We start from the raw sequence: 22423 nt of genomic DNA, 5'->3' as shown, positions 1-22423 counted from the left end.
TAAGCTGTTGCTTTTTTTAAATTTACATTTCTAGCTATCAAAAATCTCATAGCTAAGATCTTACTAAGATATAAATATAAAATGAAGATCAGCATGTGCATGTATATTTATGTGTGTACATATATACACACAAAAGGCATGTTCATCGTTGTATAACTATTGCTGAACATGGTGTATTACTCTAAATAGATTTGTACATAATAAATATGAGTATATAAAGGCATAGTTTTCTGCTTGCATCTGGGTGTACAGGTAAAAAAAAAACTGAACAATAAGTCTACAAAATTCAATACAGAAACCCAAAAATGTGTGAAGTACAAAACAAACCCCATCTTTTACTGCAGTAGGGGCAATGTACTTCATCTGATCTAATAAACTGCATTAAGAGGAACATAAAATCAAGGTCATAATGTTGCACATGCCTGGACTATTATAATGACATATTATAATTATGGATTGGAATACTTGTAAACCTGATTTTAATTTGCAGCAGCTCCAAGGCCAGTTTTTATGGCTTTCACTACAGTAATGTTTTATATTAATAAGAGCAGTAACACAAACACAAAAAGTAAAGTGCACAACACGAACACTGGTCGATGTTAGCACGCGTAGCTAATTGGAAGTGCACGCACTGATACATGCTCTACATTTTAGATATGTAAAGTGTTTTGAATGTATATATTTTTTTATTTATGACACTATTTTAACAGATTAATTATATAATTCACAAATTACTATAAATTTTGCCTAGATTTTCTTATATTTAATATTTAAATATACAAATATTTATATTCTGATTATATTAGGTATTTAAATTCTGTGCATGTTCATCACATATTTAAAATAAAAAAAGCCAGCTGCTTCAAGATAAATACTGTACACAGTAATGTGTATTTATTGTGAGCATAAATATAACCCAAGTCAATTGATAATTTTATTTAAACTAAAATAAACAAAGAAAAAACATGCAGTTGTTGACATTCAGAATGCTTTTGAGCCATCGAGACAAATAGTGAGACTGGAATTTTGAAGATAGGTCAACTTTATAACGTGACAGGCAAATGAACGTTCTTCATTAAACGGTTTATGGAGTTAATGTTTACATTTCTTCATGCAAATGAGGTGTACGGATTGAAGATATACAGCGATTCCACAATGCACTTGTTTATGAACGTGCCATCGTATTCCTTCCTAATAAAAATGAAAGTGATAAAACAATAATATAAAACAATAAAAAATGCAATCAACAGCATGGTAAACTTTAAATATCAAAACAAACTTACACTGTAATAAGAGCATCAGTAAAATGGAACTTGATTCCTGATTCAGTTTGTGTAACGGCATTCGGATCAGACTTGTAGTATCGACTCGTAGGATCATATTTATGCTCACAGGTCTATAGAGCAGGTGGGGGGAAAATGTACCTCAGGCTTCAAACTGAATACTTGTGTCCAGCACATTTAGTTGTGGGAATATATGTGTCTGTGTGTGTGTGTGTGTGTGTGTGTGTGTGTGTGTGCGTGTGTGTGTGTGTGCGTGCGCGTGTGTGTGCGCGTGTGTGTGTGTGCGCGTGTGTGTCCTAATACTGGGGTTTCCAGAACATGATCTGTTTATCTTCTCCTCCTGTAATGACAGTGCTGCACTGCTCATTCATCCAAATGCAAGAGACGGGACCTGAAAACAAGGAGAGTTCATAAAGTAATTTACATTTACAGTAATTTACATTACAGACAAATCTGGTCATTCTTGATTGTTTGCTGTGTGTGTGTGTACCAGAGTGAGCAGGGATCCTGTGTGTGATCTTGCTAGTAAGAAGATCCCAGATGAGCAGGTTCCCCGACTGACCTCCAGATAACACAATGCTGCCGTCCCAACAAAAACACCTACACTCCCAAAAACATCAAAAAAGATATGCATCAACACTGCTGCTTTTCATGGTGTACAAAAGATTTACTTATATATCTCAATCTCATATTTACCAAGGGGAAATATGGAGGGCACTGTATACACAAACACATACACAGCCCTGTATGATCCGTATGATTCTAGTCTAGCCCCAATTGTTTTTGGCCTGGAACTGCCCAGGAGTTTAGTGGAAATGTGGTAGAATGCTGACTGCTAAAATCTCTCGCTTTCTCCTTTTTCTTCCATCCAGCTATCCATCCATTTTCTTTACCACTTCATGGTCACAGGGAACCTGGAGCCTGTCCCTGGGGCATGGGACACAGCGCCAATCCATCGCTGAGCACATTCACACACCCATTCATACACTAGGGACACTTTTGGACATGCCAACCAGCCTACAACGCATGTCTTTGGACTGGTGGAAGAAACTGGAGTACCTGGAGGAAACCCCCAAAGCATGGGGAGAACATGCAAACTCCACACACAGGGCTGCAGTGGGAATCAAGCCCTCAACCGTGGTGGTGTGAGGCAAACATGCTAACCACTAAGCCACTTTGACCCAATCCCTTTTCTTCCAATTCTTTTGCCTGCATAATTGAACAAGTGAATGAATAAATGAATGAATATAATGTGTAAAAGGACTGTTACCTCTGTTCTTCCTCTGCAAAAACTGTAGAGAGTACTGTACCCGTCTGTACGTCTGTAACCTTCAAATACAAATCCTCAGCCACACTCAGGATGTTTCGACTGTCTGAATGACACGCACGCACGCACGCACACACACACACACACACACACACACACACACATAATTAAAAGACATATTGCCAGAAATCTCAGCATGTGTGTGCACACAGGTTGTTTTATACACAAAGACATTCACACAGCACAACACACACACCAGGACTAAAGGCCACTTGGTGGATCTTTCCAGAATGACAGGTGAGTTGATGCAGGAGGGAAAAGCTGGCAAGATCCCAAACACTGAGGGTGCCCTCTTTTGTGCCTGATGCCAAGAGTGTTCCAGCAGGGCTTAGAGCTATAGTGTTAACCTGTACAAATAGAGAAAAGACATCCCATAATTTCATACAGATCATCTTGTTTAATGTGTTGATTTATACCAGTGATGTGATAATACACAATACGGCAATATTCTATAATAAGGATATCTGAAATAGTTATACGTTTCACACTGAGCTACAGCGCCCTCCACTAATATTGGAACTGTGAAAAAATTCTTTATTGTTTAACCTTTTGATCCTTTGTTAAAAAGATTCACAAAAATACTCTGCTCTCATGGACATCAAACAATTAGAAACAAAACAGGTTTATCAACAAAAAAAAAATCTTTGTTAAATATAAGTGTGCAACAATTATTGACACCCCTCCCTATGAATTCAGATGAAAAAAATATATTTGAGTATGTTCCTATTGATGTATTTTTTTTTTTTTAATTTAGTACACCTGGGTGACTAGGAACAGGAAATGGTTCGACCATGACTTCCTGTTTCACAGAGGTACAAATATGATGCAACACATAGGCCAAATTCCCTTAGTCCTTCATAACACTGGGTAAAGACCAAGGAATTTAGCTGTAATGTGCGACAAAAGGTTGCTGAGCTTCACCAAATGGGAAGTGGCTATAAGAAAATAGCACAAGCATTGAAAATGCCCATTTCCACCATCAAGTTCCAGTTGACTGGAACTGTGTCTATATTGTCTCAATGCACTGTGAATAGGATGGTTCGAGTGGCCAAAAATTCTCCAAGGATCACAGCTGGAGAATTGCAGAAGTTAATTGTGTCTTGGGGTCAGAAAGTCTCCAAAACTACAATCCAAAGTCACCTACATCACCACAAGTTGTTTAGAAGGGTTTCAAGAAAAAAGACTCTACTCTCATCCAAAATCAAACTCAAGCGTCTTCAGTTTGCCAGACACTACTGGAACTTTAAATGGGATCGGGTTCTATGGTCAGATGAAACCAAAATATAGTTTTTTGTCAATAAACCCCACAGGTGGTTTTGGCACACAGAGAGAGGTAGCCATACTTAAAAGTACCTCATGCCCACGGTTAAATATGGTGGTGGCTCTTTAATGTTTTGAGACTGTTTTTCTGCCAGAGGACCTGGACATTTTGTTAGGATACACGTCATCATGGACTCCATCAAATATCAACAGATATTTAATGAACACCTGACTGCCTCTGCCAGAAATCTTAAAATGGGCCCTGATTGGATCTTCCAGCAGGACAGTGATCCAAAACATACATCAAAATCAACACAGAAATGGATTACTGACCACAGAATCAAGGTCTTGTCATGGCCAACCCAGTCCCCTGACTTGAAACCCATATAAAACCTGTGGAGTGAACTGAAGAGGAGAGACCACCAGTGTGGACCTCGAAATTTGAAGGATCTAGAGAGATTCTGTATGGAGGAATGGTCTCAGATCCTTTGCCATGTATTCTCCAACCTCATTAGGCATTATAGGAGAAGACTCAGAGCTGTTATCTTGGTACAGGGAGGTAGCATAAAGGATTGACTGAAAGGGTGCCAATAATTATTGCACACCGATATTTAACAAAGATATTTGTTTTTGAATAAACCCATGTTGTGTTTGCAATTGTTTGATATCCATGAGAGCAGAGTATTTGTGATCAAACAAAAGATCAAAAGGATAAACAATAAAGATAATTTTCACAGCCTTCTTTGCTCATATTTACCAAGGGTGCCAATATTAGTGGAGGGCACTGTATATAGCGTGTAGAGATATTATAATTAGATTCTTAAACAATATTCCACCAATTTTAAACAAACAAATTTGAGTGGACTCAGTGAGACAGGTTAGTCTGTGGTGAAATGCTAAAGACTTACCCCGGCCTCGTGCTCCAACTCAGCCAACAGCAAAAACCGTGACCTCTTGTTACTGGAAATATCTGCAGCTACACACTTCCACACCTGCTCACATACAAATAGGAGCAAACAGTTCAGCAACAGGGAATTATAGAAGGCAATAGAATATCTAAACAGTGCTATTTTCTGTTCTTAACAGTATAACAATGAGATTTGGGTGAATTCAGACATCTGACCTTTACAGTGGAGTCCCATGATGCCGTGTAAAGCTGGTCTTCTCTCCAGCAAACCTGACTCACAGCATCATCATGACCCATTAGTGTGTCCTGTCTCCTGCCGTATGCTATTGAATAAAAGTACCTAGTGCAAGAGAAGGAAAGGGACACAGAAGAATATGGAAATAAAATGGGAAAGGTGATGTAAGAGGATGCCTAAGACACAACAGTCAGGTAAGCTGGTCCATAAAGATGAAAATTATATATATATATATATATATATATATATATATATATATATATATATATATATATATTTTTTTTTTTAATACTTACACATTATTATCCCATGAAGAACAAACCACAGTTTTATCCTCAGGCAATATCACACAAGAGGACAATGCCTAAATGGACAGAGAGAGAGAGAAAAAAGAAGGATAGATTTGCATTAGGAATGCTTACATGTGGAGGTCTTGTTAATGGAGTTAAAATGTCACGTCATTGTTTGCTTTAAACGCAGTTCCGCATGCTTTGCATCATGTCCTCAAAAACCAGCTAGTGAGAGGAACACCCACAAAAACATAAAAGTCAAATAGAAATAAAGTACAAAAAAAAAAAGTTTGGGAAGAGTAAAAGTAAAGATGATAAAATAAAAAATAACTGAAGAGGAACCTTTATATAATTCATTTTTTGGAATGAAATCATTTCATGGAGCAGACAATGTGTCAAAACAATCACTAAAAAAGTGGGGACACTGAAGTTAGTACTGAACGTTAGACAAGGAAATGCTACTGTGCCATAAAATCTAAAAGAAATGAAAAAGCCTAGGAAATTCCAGTGTGCACCTGTGAGACATGCAACCACAGGAGAGACAGGCTGGAGGTTACAGAAACGCACCATTAACCAATTTATTAATAAATGTACAACATAGTCAAAAAATTAGGGCCCTTAAAGGGGTCATGATGACTTTTTTTTTTTTTCAATCTTCCCTGAGATGTAATTATAATATTAGTACAGTTTTTTGCACCAAAAAAAAAAAAAAACAAAATTGAGTAATTTATGACCTTTTCCACCCTGTCTCTGACCCTCTGACTGAAACAGTCGTACCCTTTACATTTAAGACTTTAATGTATCCACACACTGCTATGATTGGCTAACAACTTTGCTTATAAATTAATTAATCAACTCCCCTGCTGTAACACATGCTGAACTGTTTTCAGTGACTGAGTGAAACTGGGCGGGGCCAGAGGTGCGATGACGTAAAATTAGACAAGTTTTGGGTAGCTTTAAACAAAGGAATAACAAGTCATATTGATGAGCCGCATGCATATTAAAAGGTAATGTTTTTAGGAAAATAAAAATAATAGGATGCTTTTCTTGTTTTTTATTCTCAGGATATTCACTAAGGAACCAATTGTTGTTCAGTTATGAAATAATTTCTAAGTAAAAGTGGAGAGAAGTGTAGAGATGGTAAAGAGGCATCACTGGTTCTCACTTTTTGGTAATAGCACACTGGCTGCAGTGTTTTGAACTAGAGGTCGACTGATGGATCGGTTTTGCCTATTAATCCGCACCGATAGTTGATCCCAAGAGTGGCTGAGAAGGGTCAGCTGTCATTATACAGTACGAGAGCGGCCTCTAGAGGCGAAATAAAAACTATCGCTGACAAATTTTGTTGTGTTATTTGAAGTGTTTTTGATTCATTTTTGGATGTCTATTTTTATTTGTTGTTTAGAGTGTTACTTTTTGATTCTGTTTGGATGTATATCTTCTATTAAATTAAATATTTAATCATAGTTAATGTATATTAATATTATATTTCATTTAAAATGTACAGTACATTTTCATGCTACAGTCAGTACTGTTCATTTTTGTAATAAAGTTCAGCGCTATTATACTTTGAGTGTTATGATTTCATTCAGTATCAATTTGAAAAACTATCGGTTGATTAATCAGGTAGTTATCTGTGAAATCGTTCAACCTCTGTTTTGAATAACTTATAAGATGGCTACTACATTTTAGGTACTCCGGTAAACAATGCATGGTAATACTTTAAGTGAGAAAAGTTTAAAAGCATAGCCCGATTACCATGTTGGAAAAGGACACACTCCTCTGTAGTGCGTTGCTTTCTTTAGAAAACATCTTTAAGGTGGAGTCTGTAATAAAAATGGAGAGATAATTGTGTGCAAATCACAGTAAAGAAACAGAGATTATGCAGTGTTTGCACTGGTGTTCCTTTACCTTGAGATGTTGTGAAAACGGACACACCACCTAGAGTCACTGCAATTCCTGTCACTGGCCTGAAAGGAACAATTAGACCCTGACTTCAACACAACATATTCGGACACATACAGAACATACACACACACACACAAACACAGATGAACATACTCTTTGTGGATCTTGTGACCGGACTGCAATGCAAGTTTGTTCATGTTGCTCCAGGCAAGTGTCTTACTTTCCTCGGTCAGATCCTCAAACGATTCCATACTGGGAGAACCTAAAAATGGATATTGCACATTAGTGTGCACGTTGAACTGAACTGAACCGAACCAGGGGTTGTGTACCTGATCTATGTGATGTATGTTAATGAAGAGTTCAGTGCTGAAACCTGGCGAGAGGTCATTGGGCGATGTACTGATGCTCGTCCCTGCTGAGACGTTGTGGAATCGGGGTGTGATGCGTTGAGGATGAGGTTTGGTGAAAAGCTGTCGGGGAGTCTGACCAAACTCCAGAATCTGTGTTAGCATCGCTATCTTCTGATCTGGGTCCTCAATGCTACACAAACACCAGTACACACACACACACAAAAACACAAAAGATAAGCATAAAAGTGATCTAGTTATAAATAACAAGAATGATTTACATACAATATAAGGTGCTAATGAGAGGAATTAGTGTTAGTGATTAATTACCTGTCACAGTCAATGCCACCCTCATATGTTAATGGATGAAAAACTGGAAGTAAAGAGAGACAGATAAAACGTATGCATCTCGCTCATGTATTTTTGCGAGAGAGAGAAAGAGAGAGAGGGCGAGAGTGTGTGTGTGTGTGTGTGTGTGTATATGTACCATTATGGGCTGCAACAGCTTCACTCCCTCTCTGTTTGTAACCAAAGATCAAATTGATCCACTCGTGCAAGTTCTCTGACACATACTGACTCTCCAATGCAGAGCGCATCTTCTGCAGAAAGTCTTCCACATCTTCACACACATGAGAGTCAGGAGAGGAGAGGAGAGAGAGAGAGAGGCATTGTTACTATGTTTGTTCTACAGGATGTCCCAAAAGTGCCCATACATAGAAGAAATTAAAACATTTTTCATACATAGTTTATATTATATATATTTTTCTCAGAGAGCCTTTAAGAACGCGTTTGACAAAAGAAGAACGTATTGAACTCATTCTCATGGCTGGATTGGGAAGTTGCTGCGAGGCTGCGATGGACTTTAACAGGGAACAGATCAAGCACATCACACACACATACGACATGGCTGGATCGGGAAGTTGTTGCGAGAACAGATCAAGCACATCACACACACACACACAACACCGTTGCCAAAATTATTACCAAATTCAAAAAGACTGGAAGTGTTGTGGACTAATCGAGACGTGGACGTCCACGAACATCCACTGATGAAGGCACAACCGACATGGTGCTGGCAAACATAGTCCACTATGAATGGAGACTTTTGGGACACCCTGTAGTATGATGGAATAGGTGAAGCACGGAAAGGACACAAGGACAGTAGGAACCAAGGACAAACACAATTTCACTGAAGTGTCGCTCTAACGCGGCTTCATAGTTCATAACGAGTCTGCGTGTACATGATTCGGTGTGATTACACAACGAAAACACGTATATAAACATTATCGCACGTGTACATCATAAGCTGATGTTTACTTGATACAGATTTCTTCTATCATTCTTCATATGCACATGTTGGTAAGTTATATTATTTGTCACAATATTATAAATAAAATTATCATGTATTCGGATTCTTCTGCATTCCAATACGGTCATTAATCCTACGTTCTTCAGCCTGTGAAATCAACTGACGCCTGCCGTCATTGAGGACTGTTCAAATCTTTAAATGTCCTTAGAGGAGTCAAGCAGAGATTTCCAGATCAAGGATACGCAGACGCTTCCAGTACGGAAGGATTTTATTGAAGATTTTAAACTACCTTTGGCCCAGGGAGGAAGCTCCACATCTCCTACTCGCCCACCACCCTGCCTCCGACCCAGATTTAAACCCAGCATGTTCTTCAGGAAACTGCTATCTGTTCCATAGAACTCAGGAATCAACTGGGAAAAACAAAAAAAACAAAACACACACACACACACACACACACACACACACACACACACACACACACACACACACACAGAAGGTCTGGTTTGCAAGTATGTACTACAACCCCAATTCCAAAGAAGTTGGGACAGTATGGAAAATGATAATAAAAACAAAGAGCAGTGATTTGTAAAATGTACTTTGACTTGTTTTTAAACAAAAAAATGTATAAATACAAGATATGTGATGTTTTACTTAATCAACCGCATAATTTTTTGAAGCTAAATGTTTATTTTGAAATTGATGCATGCAACAAGTTCCAAAAAAGTTGGGACAAGGGCAATTTAGGACTAATAGCAATGTGACAAGCTGAATTAAGAAGGTGATGTGAAACAGGTGAGGCAGTCATCTAATCATAGTATATAAGGGGCCTCCAAAAAAAGACCTACTCCTTCAAGAGCAAGGATGGGTCGAGGCTTGCCAATCTGCCAACAGATATCCACTTCACTATCCGCTATCAGCGAATAATCTGACACTTTCAGAACAACATTCCCCAAAGACAAATCGGTAGGATTTTGGGCATTTCACCTTCTACAGTGCACAATATAATTAAAAGATTCAAGGAATCCGGTCAAATCTCTGTGCGTAAAGGGCAAAAATTCAAAAATTCACAAGTAAAGCATCAAACAATGTGTTGTTAATGTCTTTTCAATTTAGTACAGGGTGAAGAGAATTTTCAAATGACTGGTTTTCACATTTTCCATACTGTCCCAACTTTTTCGGAACTGGCTTTGTAATCACCACTTCTAGGCCTCTCACCTCTTTAAAGTCAGTGCCTCCCTCTAAGCAGTTCTTCCAGGTATCTCCAATACTACACACAGAGAAACATTCAGGTTTGATGAACAACAAAAAATGTCATTTATGATACAAAGTAAAGAAAGACGTATATACATTTTTGTGTGTCTAAGATAGAGGTACCTGTTGAACATTCGGTCTGCATGGTCATAACGGCCGTTTTGCAAACACAGCATGTGCTCTGGAGCTTCAGAGAAGAAGCAAGCAAAGAGAGAGAGCGAGAGAGAGAGCGAGAGAGAGAGAGAGAGAGATACACACGATTTAGTCTACTGAAATCCTTCAACTGGTGCCAATCAGCAGTGTGTGAGGAAGATGAAGCCTGTGTTAGACTCACCCACTCTCACAAGGTAGAAGAGGACGTATCCAGGAGAGGAGTAATGACTACCATACATGAAACGAGGTTCTGGCATGTCCTTGTAACGCTCCTGCAACAGACATTCACACACACACACACACACACACACACACACACACACACACACACACACACAGTTAGACTTAAAAGACAAAGTACAAAAATAAAATGGACGGTTTTCATTAACACATTAAAGACATTAAACAGAAAATAACAGCATAAATAATCAGCATAAATTATTTAGCCACTTTTATTCTGAAAGGGTAACATACATTATACTAGATGTGGCTCAGAAATACTGAGTTTCACACAGTAATATACTCAAATCCATTTTATACAATCATAAACATTTACTACAACACTTAAGAATGAAGGCGGTTGTTCATGATTCTGGTCTTTTATCATCCTCTCTTTCAGAAATGTCCTGATGAGACACTGAACACCTTCTATGGATTTCATCAAGGGGTGAAGAGCGATACTGCTAATATAATCCTTTGACCTGACTGCAAAGGCGACATCGGTCCGATACAGTACTATAACGAGCACAAAAAGCATACAAAAAGTGCTGATGTGCAGTGAGATAACACAGAGGGAGCGAGCGAGAAGTGTCCAGCTACTATAAGTAGTATTGATCTTTTCTCAATTCCTTCTGCAGTGAAACACAAAACTTTTGTTTTTCATTTTCTGCCCCCTAGTGGACACTACACGTTGTGAGCCATGTGAGTCCTTGCACAACATACTCAAATATACACGGAACAAGACGTCTTTATTCATGGTTAAAAATAAATAAATAACTGACTAGGCACTCCCACAGCTCATATTAAATGGTAAATGGCGCACTTATATAGCGCTGTTATCCTGTAACTTATAAAGCGCTTTACATTGTGTCTCATTCACCCATTCATACACACACACACACACACACACACTCACACACCAATGGTAGCAGGAGCTGCCATGCAAGGCGCTAGCTTACCATCGGGAGCAACTTGGGGTACAGTGTCTTGCCCAAGGACACTTCGACATGTGGAGTCACCCGGGTCGGGAATCGAACCGCCAACCCTACGATTAGTGGACAACCCGCTCTACCAACAAACACGACTGAGAACCTCCTGCTAGTGCATGTGCAATAAGCAAGATTATTTCATTTAGTCACTGCTAACTTCTTTAAACCAATTAAATCAAGTGTATACTAATGCACATATTCAGGTTCTCCCAGCATGGAATCGTATGAGGATCTGACCGAGGAAAGTAAGACACTTGCTTGGAGCAACATGAGCAAACCCGCACTGCAGTCCAGTCACAAGATACGCAAAGAGTATGTTTGAAGTCAGTATCTAATTGTTTGCTCGGAGAAACAAACCCTAAGTATGGAAAACCAACTCAGATTGAAATCTTTAAAGTCCTCAATCTTGTGGCAAAAGAAATGTACAAAAGATATCAGATGGTCTGTAGCCCGCGGACGGAGCACCAGAGACTGAGGCTACAGCTCATATAGCAGCTATGGGAATGAAGTTATTGAGCTTTTCCATGGTGATCAATCTCTAAAGCACTGTGGTACGAGTCAGATTTCCTATTGCAGCATCTATCACGGCCTTGCTATATAGAGACGAGCTGTAACACTAATCTCACTGAATCGATTCCGAAGTGGCAGAGAGCAATTTATTATTTAATTCAAACTTTTTTTTTTAGGAAGCCTAAAACATTCACTAAACTGGAAGAACTTTTCAGGCCTGGCTATTGGAGCCATACTTAAATCCGTGCTTGTAAACATCATAGCTGGATGTTAGTGTGTATGGTGTATGTCCTTACCAGTAGTCTTTCGAGTCTTTCTTTGTTTAATGCTCCAATGGGTTTACTGAGGTCCCGAAAAGAGGCAGGGTTCAACAGATCTAACAGAAAACAAGCGCACATCAAGATATTAGCACTATAAAGCTCCAATGTACAATTCCATGGTTTTATAATATTAACCTAGAAACTTCGGCAGCCGTATAACTAAGCTGTATTTTATACTAATCACTTCTTTCTTAATTTACCAAGACACAGTGGTAAAGACCTGGTACAAAGGTAACACATTTTGGGAGCATCTTAGAAAATAAATCGTAAAACCAATTAGAAATACTGAGTTGTTTTCGTCGTTGAGTTTAACTTTGTGGTTCTATACGACAACACTTGCTTGCCTGGAAAAAAAAAAAAAAAGTATATCTATAATTAGAATAAAGAAAAATCTAAAAGGATGTGCATATACACTTAAACACTTTATGACGAACAGCTGTTCACCTACTCATTCATGCAATTATCTAAATCAGTCAATCTTGTGGCAGCGGTGCAATGCATAAAATCAGCAGTGTGGGCCAGCAGATTCAGGTAATGTTCACGTCAACCATCAGAATAAGGGGAAAAAAAGTGATCTCAGTGATTTTGACAGTGGCATGATAGTTAGTGCCAGAAGGGCTGTTTTGAGTATTTCTATATCTGCTGATCATCTGGGATTTTCACACACAACATTCTCCAGAGTTTATTCAGAATGGGGCACCCAGTGAGCAGCAGTTCTGCAGAAGGAAACGCCTTGTTGATGAGAGAGGGCAACAGAGAATGGCCAGACTGGTCTGAGCTGACAGAAAGGCTACAGTAACTCAGATAACCACTCTGTACAACAGCGGTGAACAGAAAAGCATCGTAGAATGCACAACACGCTGAACTTTGAGGTGTATGAGCTACAACAGCAGACGATCATGTCGGGATCCACTTCTGTCAGCCAAGAACAGAATTCTGAGCTGCAGCGGGCACAGACTCACCAAATCTGGACAGTTGAAGAATGAAAAAAACGTAGCCTGGTCTGATGAATCTTGATTTCTGTTGAGGTGCACGGATGGCAGGGTCAGAATTTGGCACCAACAGCATGAATCCATGCACCCAACCTGTCTTATGTCAACAGTCCAGGCTGGTGGAGGTAGAGTAATGGTGTGGGGAATGTTTTCCTAGCACACTTACGGCTGTTAAGACCAATCAATCATTGCTTGAACACCACAGCCTACTTCAGTATTGCTGTTGACCATGTGCATCCCTTCACAATTTACCCATCTTCTAATCGATACTTTCAGCATGATAATGCACAAACTGCTTTCATAAACATAGTTCAGTGTTCTTCAGTGGCCTTCCCAGTCTCCGGATCTGAATCCAATAGAACAGATTTAGGATGTGGTAGAACGTGAGATTCATAGCATGAAAGTGCACCTGAAAAATCTGCAGGAACTGCGTGATGCCATCATGTCAACATGGACCAGAATCCCACAGGAATGTTTCCAACATCTTGTGGAATCCATGCCAGGAATACTTGAGGCTGTTTTGAGAGCAAAAGGGGGCCCTACACACTATTAGTGTAGTGTTCATAATAAAGTGCTCAGTGGGTGTATATTTATCTTTGTTTGTTTGTGTATAACTACACTGACACCATAAAACAATATATTATTATTATTATTAATGTGTAAACCAGTGTAAGGAAAATAGTCGGTGCACAAACAACTAATCTGTAGCGGAAACTCAGCAAGCTGTTTAATATATGTAGTTTAATTCAACAGATTTTTCTTTATTTGTGTAAGGTTTTAATAACAAATTTGGCATTTTTACAAAAATCCAGATATCGTTTTATATTTAGATCCCTAATGAGCAAACTAGAGACGACAGTGGCAAGGAAAAACTCCCTGAGATGACATGACAAAGAAACCTTGAAAGGAGCCCCGATAGTGGCGTTACAGTTGTATACTATGAAGTTCATCAGTAACCAATGTGTTAAAAGGATCAGAACACTCTGAAAAGGCTCCCTGCGATGAGGCACAGGAGAGTCATTATGAGTACAGCAACAGTTCTTAAGTACAAGTCTATGGTATCCAGTACCCACTAAAGCAAGGGGGAGAGTTGCAAATATACTGTTCTTCTGGAACTATAAATCCTCAGTTACAGAAAATGAGGCACAAGTGCAGAAGCTCCAACCAGAAGCAGAGCAACAAGCGAGCTAGCTGGCAAAAGTAGCTTAACTATATTGAAGCTACATCCATGATCAGGGTCAACTCCTTCCAATCAAAAAAATCAAATGATGAAAAGATACTCATAACAATCTCGTAATGTTCGTATCCTACTCCTGCTCCTGAGTGAATATACATTTGTGCATAGAAGACTAACTAATGTAAACTTCAACCTGATCGACTTCAAATCATATAATTTGCACAGATTACTACACTTTTATAGGAATGTACCGTTGTATACTGTCTCAGGGATAAGCCGTAAACAAATGCCTCAGCTGATGGAAAATGTAGCTTGTTTTTATTAGTATCATATATAAGTAAACAGGTTAATTGTAGTAGTGAGTAGTGAGTCAAAATAACTTCCACTTCTGTTTTTCAGGCTTTACCGTGATCGATCGTTTCATGCTCTCAGCTGTCTGGGCACTTGATCTTTTATGGACTTTTATAGGCATCAATACATGCAAATCAGCTGTACCGTGCACACGCTTGGGAATTTCCAGGTGATTGGCATTCATTGGCATTCTAAATCTGCTGGAAACTTTTTCGTTTGGTTTACGCAAACCTTTACACACCACTTTATTAAAGATTGATAAATGAGGCCCAACGTGTGTTATGCTACGGTCCCTCTTCCTCCGTTCTCTGTGTGAGTGTGTGCAAGGCTTACCCAGTTGTGGGCTAGTGTAGTCGCTGAGGACCCAAGGAAACACCGGATACTGTGAGAGGTCGTTAACGCTGCGGTCTGCCAGGTTGTTAAGGTGCAGCAGATACTGGTAGTTGGAGATGTGTCCTCTCTGCCACTGCAGCATGTAACTCTCTGCTGTGTGCTCCACTATGTGGTTCTCTGTCTCAAACACACACATCAATCGATATTGAAATATTTAAAAAGTTACATATACTTCAAAAAAAATAAAAATAAATAAATAAATAAATAAATGCAACTTTATAATTCTAGAACTTTATGATCATTTAAAAATGTATGGTGGCAATGTACATACAACAGTTGAGATACATATACACATTCTATCTATCTACTTATATATAAAATGTGTGTATATGAGAGAGAGACACCCTGAAAGACACTGGGTGAATGTGTGTGTGTACAAAATACCTAGGAAAGTGCCAATGTAGTAGTAAAGTTCATCTCTGTCTTCAGTATTGTAGAACTTCAGGTAGATATCTGAACATAAATCATTCTCTGTACAAAACACTTCTAGCCCCTAAAACACACAAACACACACACACACAGTCATGAACGTAGAACTGCACTAATTAACCCTTATATACAGTCAAACACACACTTACCAGTGGTCTCAAGCCATGTCTTCTTTTGTAGATGCGTAGGACGCTGTGAAGTCCAATGTGCACCACTGAATCCTTTCCACACACACACACACACACACACACACACAGAGACAGATGCACAAATATTGAATATATTGATTACCAGTCTATTAAAATAATAAAATAAACAGCTCACTAATGCTACACTGATAACTCACAGGGTAACCATTAAGGGGCTGGAAGTACAGGTTGTGGTCTGTGATGCAGACGTGGCCAGGGTTCGTCACCAGAGGGGTCACCATCTCAGCCTTACACTCCATATGTGGCTGCTCAGAGACACTCTGAAAGCTACGCACACACACATGTCAATCTACAATGCTGTATTTTGACTACATGCAGTAATCACAGGACAACCAGCTGATAGTTATGTACGTAATGCCAAAAAGTGGTCTAGCCAAAAAGTGGTCTATATAATTTGTTAAATATATATACACTTTGTTATCCCTTGTGTTATCACTTGACGGCATGACAACTATCTCTGAGTGTGGAGGTATTCGAGATTCCTGTCTTGTACGAGGAGCTGTGCGCTGGCAGACGTGTTTATCCAACGCAACTTATACAGTACGAGGTTGCAAACCTCACTTCAAACAAATAATCCTCTTTAAGAGCCCAACATTAGTTCTGTAGCAAGCCTGAAAGTTTACGATCTGCTGCTCACAACACAGAACCCGAAACAGTAAAGCCATCAAGCACACAACCAGTACGTGTGTTAGATCTGAAATCAAATCATAAGTGGTAGAGCAGCCTATCAGGCACTGCTGGGTAAGTGATGGAGGAAGAAACTGAGAGTGAGCGCTCCAGTAAGATCACTCAGGAACATCCAATGCACAGCATCAGAAGAATTGTGATCAGTTGGTTATACCTCAGTAGTAAAAGCTTGTCTTGTCAAAAAAAAAAAAAAGACCTTTTGAGGGTTTTTTTTTCTCTCACCGGAAAATCGTGAGTTCGAATTCTGATAATTGGCCACCTCTCTGGGTGTCAGGGATGGCATCGATCTCTCTCTCCTTTCAATCACAGAAACACTGGCCAATTGTGGGTGTCTGCAAGCTTACATTTGTGGAAGTAGGCAGATAGCCATTTCTTCTGATTTGTTTTATGCCGTCCTGATACGTAAAATGATACGGAGGTCGGAGGCACTGGGGCTTAGCGGTTGACACGTTTGCTTCACACTTCCACGTTTGGGGATTCAAATGTTCTCCCTGTTCTTCGGGGGTTTCCTCCCAGTCCAAAGACATGCGTTGTAGGTTGACTGGCATTTCCAAATTGTTCGTAGTATGGAAAATGACTGGATGGATGGATGATTCTCACAGGATGCACATGTTATCCTTCACCCTTCGTGATTGGTAGGAGAGTTACATAGTGGGTGGGAATTGGCAAGACCAAATTGGGGAGAAAATACTGATTTTAGTTTCTTTTTCCTATTAAAAAAAAAAAGCAGATTTCGCTCTCTTTTTAAAAAGCAGGAATTTCTCTCTTTCGATTTCAATCGGTCTTTGTAAATAAAACCTTACTCTAAACTGACTAGAGGTGTGAGGTGAGTTTGAATTACACAACGATGACCAACCTGTTCTTATCAAAAGATGTTCTCGCCAACCTGGATTGCAAGTTAGCAGCGATCTAGAAGAGTAACACACGGGCCATTATTATTATTGATTTATTATTATTATTTTTTAAATGCATGCCTCTCAATAACCTCGGATCACTGAGTAGACAGATGCAAGTGTGTGTGCAACTGTACAAACCATTGCTGTCTGGTCTCCCAGCTTGTCCAGACACGATGCTCTATGTAACTGCAAAAATGAAACAGACTGGTAAAACAAACACAGTCAAGCAACCTTTGCCAATAATTAATCTGCAGAAACTGCGATGCAAACCTGCAGCAATGTCTGGACAACATCTTCTGTTTTTGTGGGACTCTCCAGCTGAAACATGACACTTCTTACTCCCTGGTAAATAGGTTTAAACATTGATAAACATTATTAGGCGAAGAAAAAAAAAAATCAATCAAACAAGAATCTGATACTAAGAATACAAGAATCCTGCCACTGTGAAAAACAACAAGAAGGAAATACCCATCTTTCACATCCTGTGTCATTTCCCTTTCCCCTTGCTATTACACTAAGGCAAATTTCATTTGAGATTTGTTTGATCACGGTTTCTTTTTTTTAAAGTAAGTACAGTTACAGCTACAGCAAGATGTGAAAAATGATAAACACTATGGCTAAATCATAGGTGTGTGGCATCTCTGCAATACACGAATACGTTAAAACCCAGCAGCATGAACCTATGCACTCACCCTTTCATATTTGTATGGAGCAACGACATTCCCCTCTTTAATAAGAAAAACCTGAAAAACCAAAAACACATGGTTAGAATGCACAGAGAAACAGTCAGCAGGCACACACTGATATTTCTGTGCATACACGCTGAAGTACATGCTCACCTGCTTGGTTTCCATAAGTACAGATGCTGGCTTGGTTCTGCAGCAGAATAAGGAAATGAGAGAGAAAATAAATAAATAAATAAATAAATAAATAACCAGTTAAATACAGAGTGAAAGATCCTAAGTGCGCATCGCTTTGATTTTTAGCAGTAAAGTGCATTACGAGCACGTATGCAATTGAAGTGCTTTTGAAGTTCTCCGTCGTAAATGTGCATTTAAACATCTTACTCTTTAAAAGGGGCGGACTCATTCTCCTCCACCGTTTCTATCCGCCTGCAGTCTTTCAGTGGGATCTGTTTCAAAACAAAAACAAAACAAAACAAAACAAAACAAAAGGAGTCAGTCAGCATGTTCCTCTCAGGACTTGATATATGATATACGAGCATGAGATGTTAGTTTTCAAGAGGAATTTACCTTTAAAATAGGCTCAATCGTCTCATCTGGCTCGAAAATGACCGACTTGGAACAGATCTTTAGTGAGCCTTGAATATTTCTGTGACTAAACCAGTACACAAAGAAATGTTAATTAATCATTAAACAAAAACTATTTGTGATGTTGCTATAAATTAAAGGTGCAACACAACGGCATGTTCTGTGTACCCAAAGTGGGTGTGGCCTAAACCGCATCACTGATGAGCCTCAGGCGGTTTTCACACGGTCCGCCTGATTTTTGGCCCATGTAAGAACACTCCAAACGATCTCAGACCCTTTTAAAGCGAAGCAAATCAAACTGAGACCATCTTGGGAGATGGTCCGAGTACGGTTCGCTTTCAGCTTACGGTACAGTTCGCTACAAACGTGCACTGTGAACACGAATCGCTCACAGGCCACTTAACTGTACCTGTAAGCACCTTGCAGTGTCAGGTTAAAGTGAAAAAACAGTTATGTATTACAGATATACGGCCACATGGGATAAACTGCAATCTAGTGGACAGTCAGCCGATGACAAGTGGCCTCTCTACGATTAGACAAAATTCTTGGTATGAGCACCTGCACGAACCCAGTAAGTGTCGTACAAGGAGGACGTGTTGACATCAGCGAGGATGATAACGGTATGTTCATTGAGGACTTGCATTACCTAGCTGCTCATACAACCGTTACGCCATTATTTTCATGGTAAAGTTGACATTTTGCATGTCTGCTTTCCTTAACCACAGGGCAGAATATTTAGCATATGGCAGGTGTTTTTTACAAAGCCAACACTTAAGATGAGCAAAAAACCCCCAAACATTTTATACTTCTAGAAATTACAATAAATAAACAAGCAAGACAACAAGGACCCAAAAAGCCGTAGTATGAACACAAAGGGTCTGAGACCCCATTACTGCGCTATGAGTACAGAAAACCCTGTTATTCAAACACACACTAGTCAAAAGTCACTAAAACTCAGTTCAAACAGTTTAAACGGATTAGCACTAGCAGGTGTCCTTAAATTCAGAACAGGTTCTTTGTGTTTATCCCATTTCCAAGCTGTCTGTAACACAATCATTACCCACTCATCATTTATTCAGGACTCTTTTGGTCACCACTTACTGCAAGACTGCATAAACTAGTGTCACAAGTGTCATTGGGTAAATAAAAATATTTAGTGAAATGCAGCGGCTGTGAAACGTAACAAGTTTGCCAAACTGCCGACATTCTCAACTGACCTGGAAAGAGGATTGTTCAGCTTAATGACCAGTAGTTTATCAGAACAAAGCAGAAACACAGTTTACAGTTCAGGGGATTTTCACCGCTTATAAACGTTTAAGAAAAAAATGAAAAGTTTTTCATTTACTTAACGATCTTGCCCAGGGCTTTCTGCAACGATTATGCTGGGTAAGAAGTCGGTAAACATGGCGGTAAAACCTGTCAGTCTGCCTGAAGATTAAACCTTGTTGGTTAAAGGGTGTTTTTCCTCTCCCGCTTGAACAAGTTGTTGGATGCATACAGCGGAACAGACCTAGTTAGCGAATGCTAGCCATCAAAGTGTCTGCAATGCTCCTGCTTCCTCACATCATCAACACACAGAGCTGATAAAATCGGATAGGAAAGGGACGACGCTTTAAAGTGCGTAAATGACCCGATAGAAATATGGGAAATTGAGGCAACAGAACAGAACTCACTGTGAACAGTGAACTGATAAAATACCACGCATTACATCAGATGCTAAGAGTAGAGACAGTGAGGTGGACGATGCTCATGACCAACATACGAATTATTACAACTTGAATATCTTATTGAATATGAAATAAAACGCTCATGAAATCAATACAGAGCAACGGTTTTTAGACAAATCGATGCACTTGTGTGTCTCAGTGGAGTTTTCACTTTTTTTTGCTGGATACCAGTTGAGTCCGAAAGTCGGAGACCACTAATGGAAATGCTTCTGTTTTCCATTAAAAAAGTCATTAAAAAAACTAATTTGATACAAACCTTTTCATTACAAATTGTTTTGTGAGCAATAACTTGAGAGAAAAGTACATTTTCACAGAAAATCTGTCGGTTTGTATAAAAGGTACATGGCCAATATCACAAATTTGTTACAATCAATGTTAAATAGTGGCATAGAAATAGTACATAATCTTGAAGAGCTGAGATACTGAACAGATTCCTCTCTTTGTTCAAAAATCGTTTACGTTCTAAAACTGTTTATTTCCAGTTTTAAATGCAAAAAAAAAAATATTCCAGATTTTCAAGGTGGTCTCAGACTTTTGGAGCCTGCTGTACACTGAACAGCCATAACATTAAAACCACTGTTCTGCTAGGACACTTTGGATCCTGGCATTCACGTGGATGATTCAAAGTGGCATCCAACTTCCCCAGATCTCAATCGGATCGAACATCTGTGGGGTATGCCTCTCCATTTGGTGGCACAAGGGGGACCTACACAATATTAGGCAGGTAGTTTAAATATTATGGCTGATCGGTGTATGTCCAAATAGTAAGCAATCAATTTTAGTTTTTAGAACTAATATACATGGATACATTATATATAACATGTCAAAGTTTGGCACTGTGAAGGATTTTCCTAGGCCACAACTCAATTAAATGATAGCATCTCAGCTTACTATCATCATGTCAGTGCATGGTCAAACTTCTCACCAAGCTCACCTGTTTGGGAGTGCAGCCAGCTGATATGCAGTGTGCTGTTCAAAATAATATTCCTCCAGGTCTAGTAAGAGCAATGAAAACCTGAGAGTGAGAGAGTGAGAGAGCGAGAGAGAAAACACATTTACAGTTTTCTTTTAACATTTTTCACATTGACATTTTACAAGTTCTGCTCATTCCAGTGAAGCTTTGGCAGTAAAACTCAGTTAACAAAACTGACATTAAGAACACTGCTGCAACTTTTTAACAAAAGAGTCTTTCAAATGAGATTGGTCAATGGTCAAAACGCAAGGATTAACAAGTAACAGTTCATGTGACTGCTTTTCCCAGGCTACTTCCGGGTCAACAACTTCAAAACAATAATGTCGGTCATGCTAGAAAGCGGAGTTCCTTCTTCAGTCTTGACGTGTATTAAACATGTGGCTGAACTCAGTAAAGAGATCAAACAATTAGCTGTTTGCTGAAGGTATTTTCGGCCTGTAGACATGTGATGCAGCGAGCTCGAGTTGTTGTAGGAGCCTAAACGGAATGGAGAAGCCGGATAGAGCTGTTCAGAGAGTGTCGAATAAAATACCTCTCTTTGCATCGCTCCTTTTTCCTGATGAACGCCATGATGCACCACGGGACACTCAGGGCTCAGCACACACCGAGAGACCCACAACTGCCGGAACTAGCTACAGCTCATTCCTGACGATTACAGCACCTCTGCAAAAGAACAATACTTCAGCTCGTTTTCGTTCTCCCTCTCTCTGGTCTTTGGTGCGCATGTCAGCGTGGCCAAAAAGAGTCGATACTCCGATTCCTGGCCTTGGGAACAGAGAGTCGATTCCAAAATGTGTCGATACTCCAATTCCTGGCATTGGGAACAGAGGATCGATTCCACAAAGAGTCGATACTCTGATTCCTGGCAGAGGAAACAGAGAATCGACTCCAAAACTTTGGAGTCAATTCCTCACGATGAAATTGGCTCGTGTTTGCCTACATAGGCTGGGTACATGTTTTTATCCATTATTTTTAATACTCAGTCAAAATTAATCCAGTTAAATTTCATA

General features: G+C 39.4%; 2 protein-coding genes across 6 annotated transcripts in view; one reads left to right on the top strand and one right to left on the bottom strand.

The window, feature by feature from the left end:
• zgc:56231 (KISc_KIF23_like and GBP_C domain-containing protein) overlaps nucleotides 1-22423 on the top strand; it is a 185905-nt gene that overhangs the window by 5827 nt on the left and 157655 nt on the right. The window lies entirely within an intron of this gene.
• nsmaf (neutral sphingomyelinase (N-SMase) activation associated factor) lies at nucleotides 873-22411 on the bottom strand. Of its 2 annotated transcripts, XM_017471785.3 has the most exons (31): nucleotides 21946-22411; nucleotides 21375-21455; nucleotides 18696-18780; nucleotides 18510-18574; nucleotides 18282-18318; nucleotides 18135-18185; nucleotides 17713-17784; nucleotides 17581-17628; nucleotides 17403-17455; nucleotides 15997-16126; nucleotides 15800-15871; nucleotides 15606-15714; nucleotides 15162-15338; nucleotides 12285-12364; nucleotides 10452-10542; nucleotides 10241-10304; nucleotides 10082-10133; nucleotides 9156-9276; nucleotides 8045-8176; nucleotides 7888-7930; nucleotides 7584-7750; nucleotides 7364-7472; nucleotides 7214-7272; nucleotides 7061-7128; nucleotides 5309-5376; nucleotides 4994-5117; nucleotides 4779-4862; nucleotides 2807-2957; nucleotides 2554-2656; nucleotides 1774-1883; nucleotides 873-1674 (listed from the first exon to the last, which is right to left on the bottom strand). In XM_017471785.3, exons 1-31 carry the CDS (start codon nucleotides 21981-21983, stop codon nucleotides 1580-1582), a joined length of 2739 nt encoding a protein of 912 aa, XP_017327274.1. In that variant the 5' UTR covers nucleotides 21984-22411; the 3' UTR covers nucleotides 873-1579. The 2 variants fall into 2 exon arrangements, with proteins under 2 accessions (XP_017327274.1, XP_053537211.1); XM_053681236.1 differs by lacking the exons at nucleotides 15800-15871; nucleotides 15997-16126; nucleotides 17403-17455; ... (6 more) ...; nucleotides 21375-21455; nucleotides 21946-22411 and having other exon boundaries at nucleotides 15162-15342; nucleotides 15606-15708.

This window comes from Ictalurus punctatus, chromosome 7 (genome assembly GCF_001660625.3).
Source record: "Ictalurus punctatus breed USDA103 chromosome 7, Coco_2.0, whole genome shotgun sequence".
In the NCBI taxonomy this organism is placed as follows: domain Eukaryota; kingdom Metazoa; phylum Chordata; class Actinopteri; order Siluriformes; family Ictaluridae; genus Ictalurus; species Ictalurus punctatus.
Note: the sequence above shows the minus strand (reverse complement) of the source record. Positions and strands in the feature narration are given on the sequence as shown.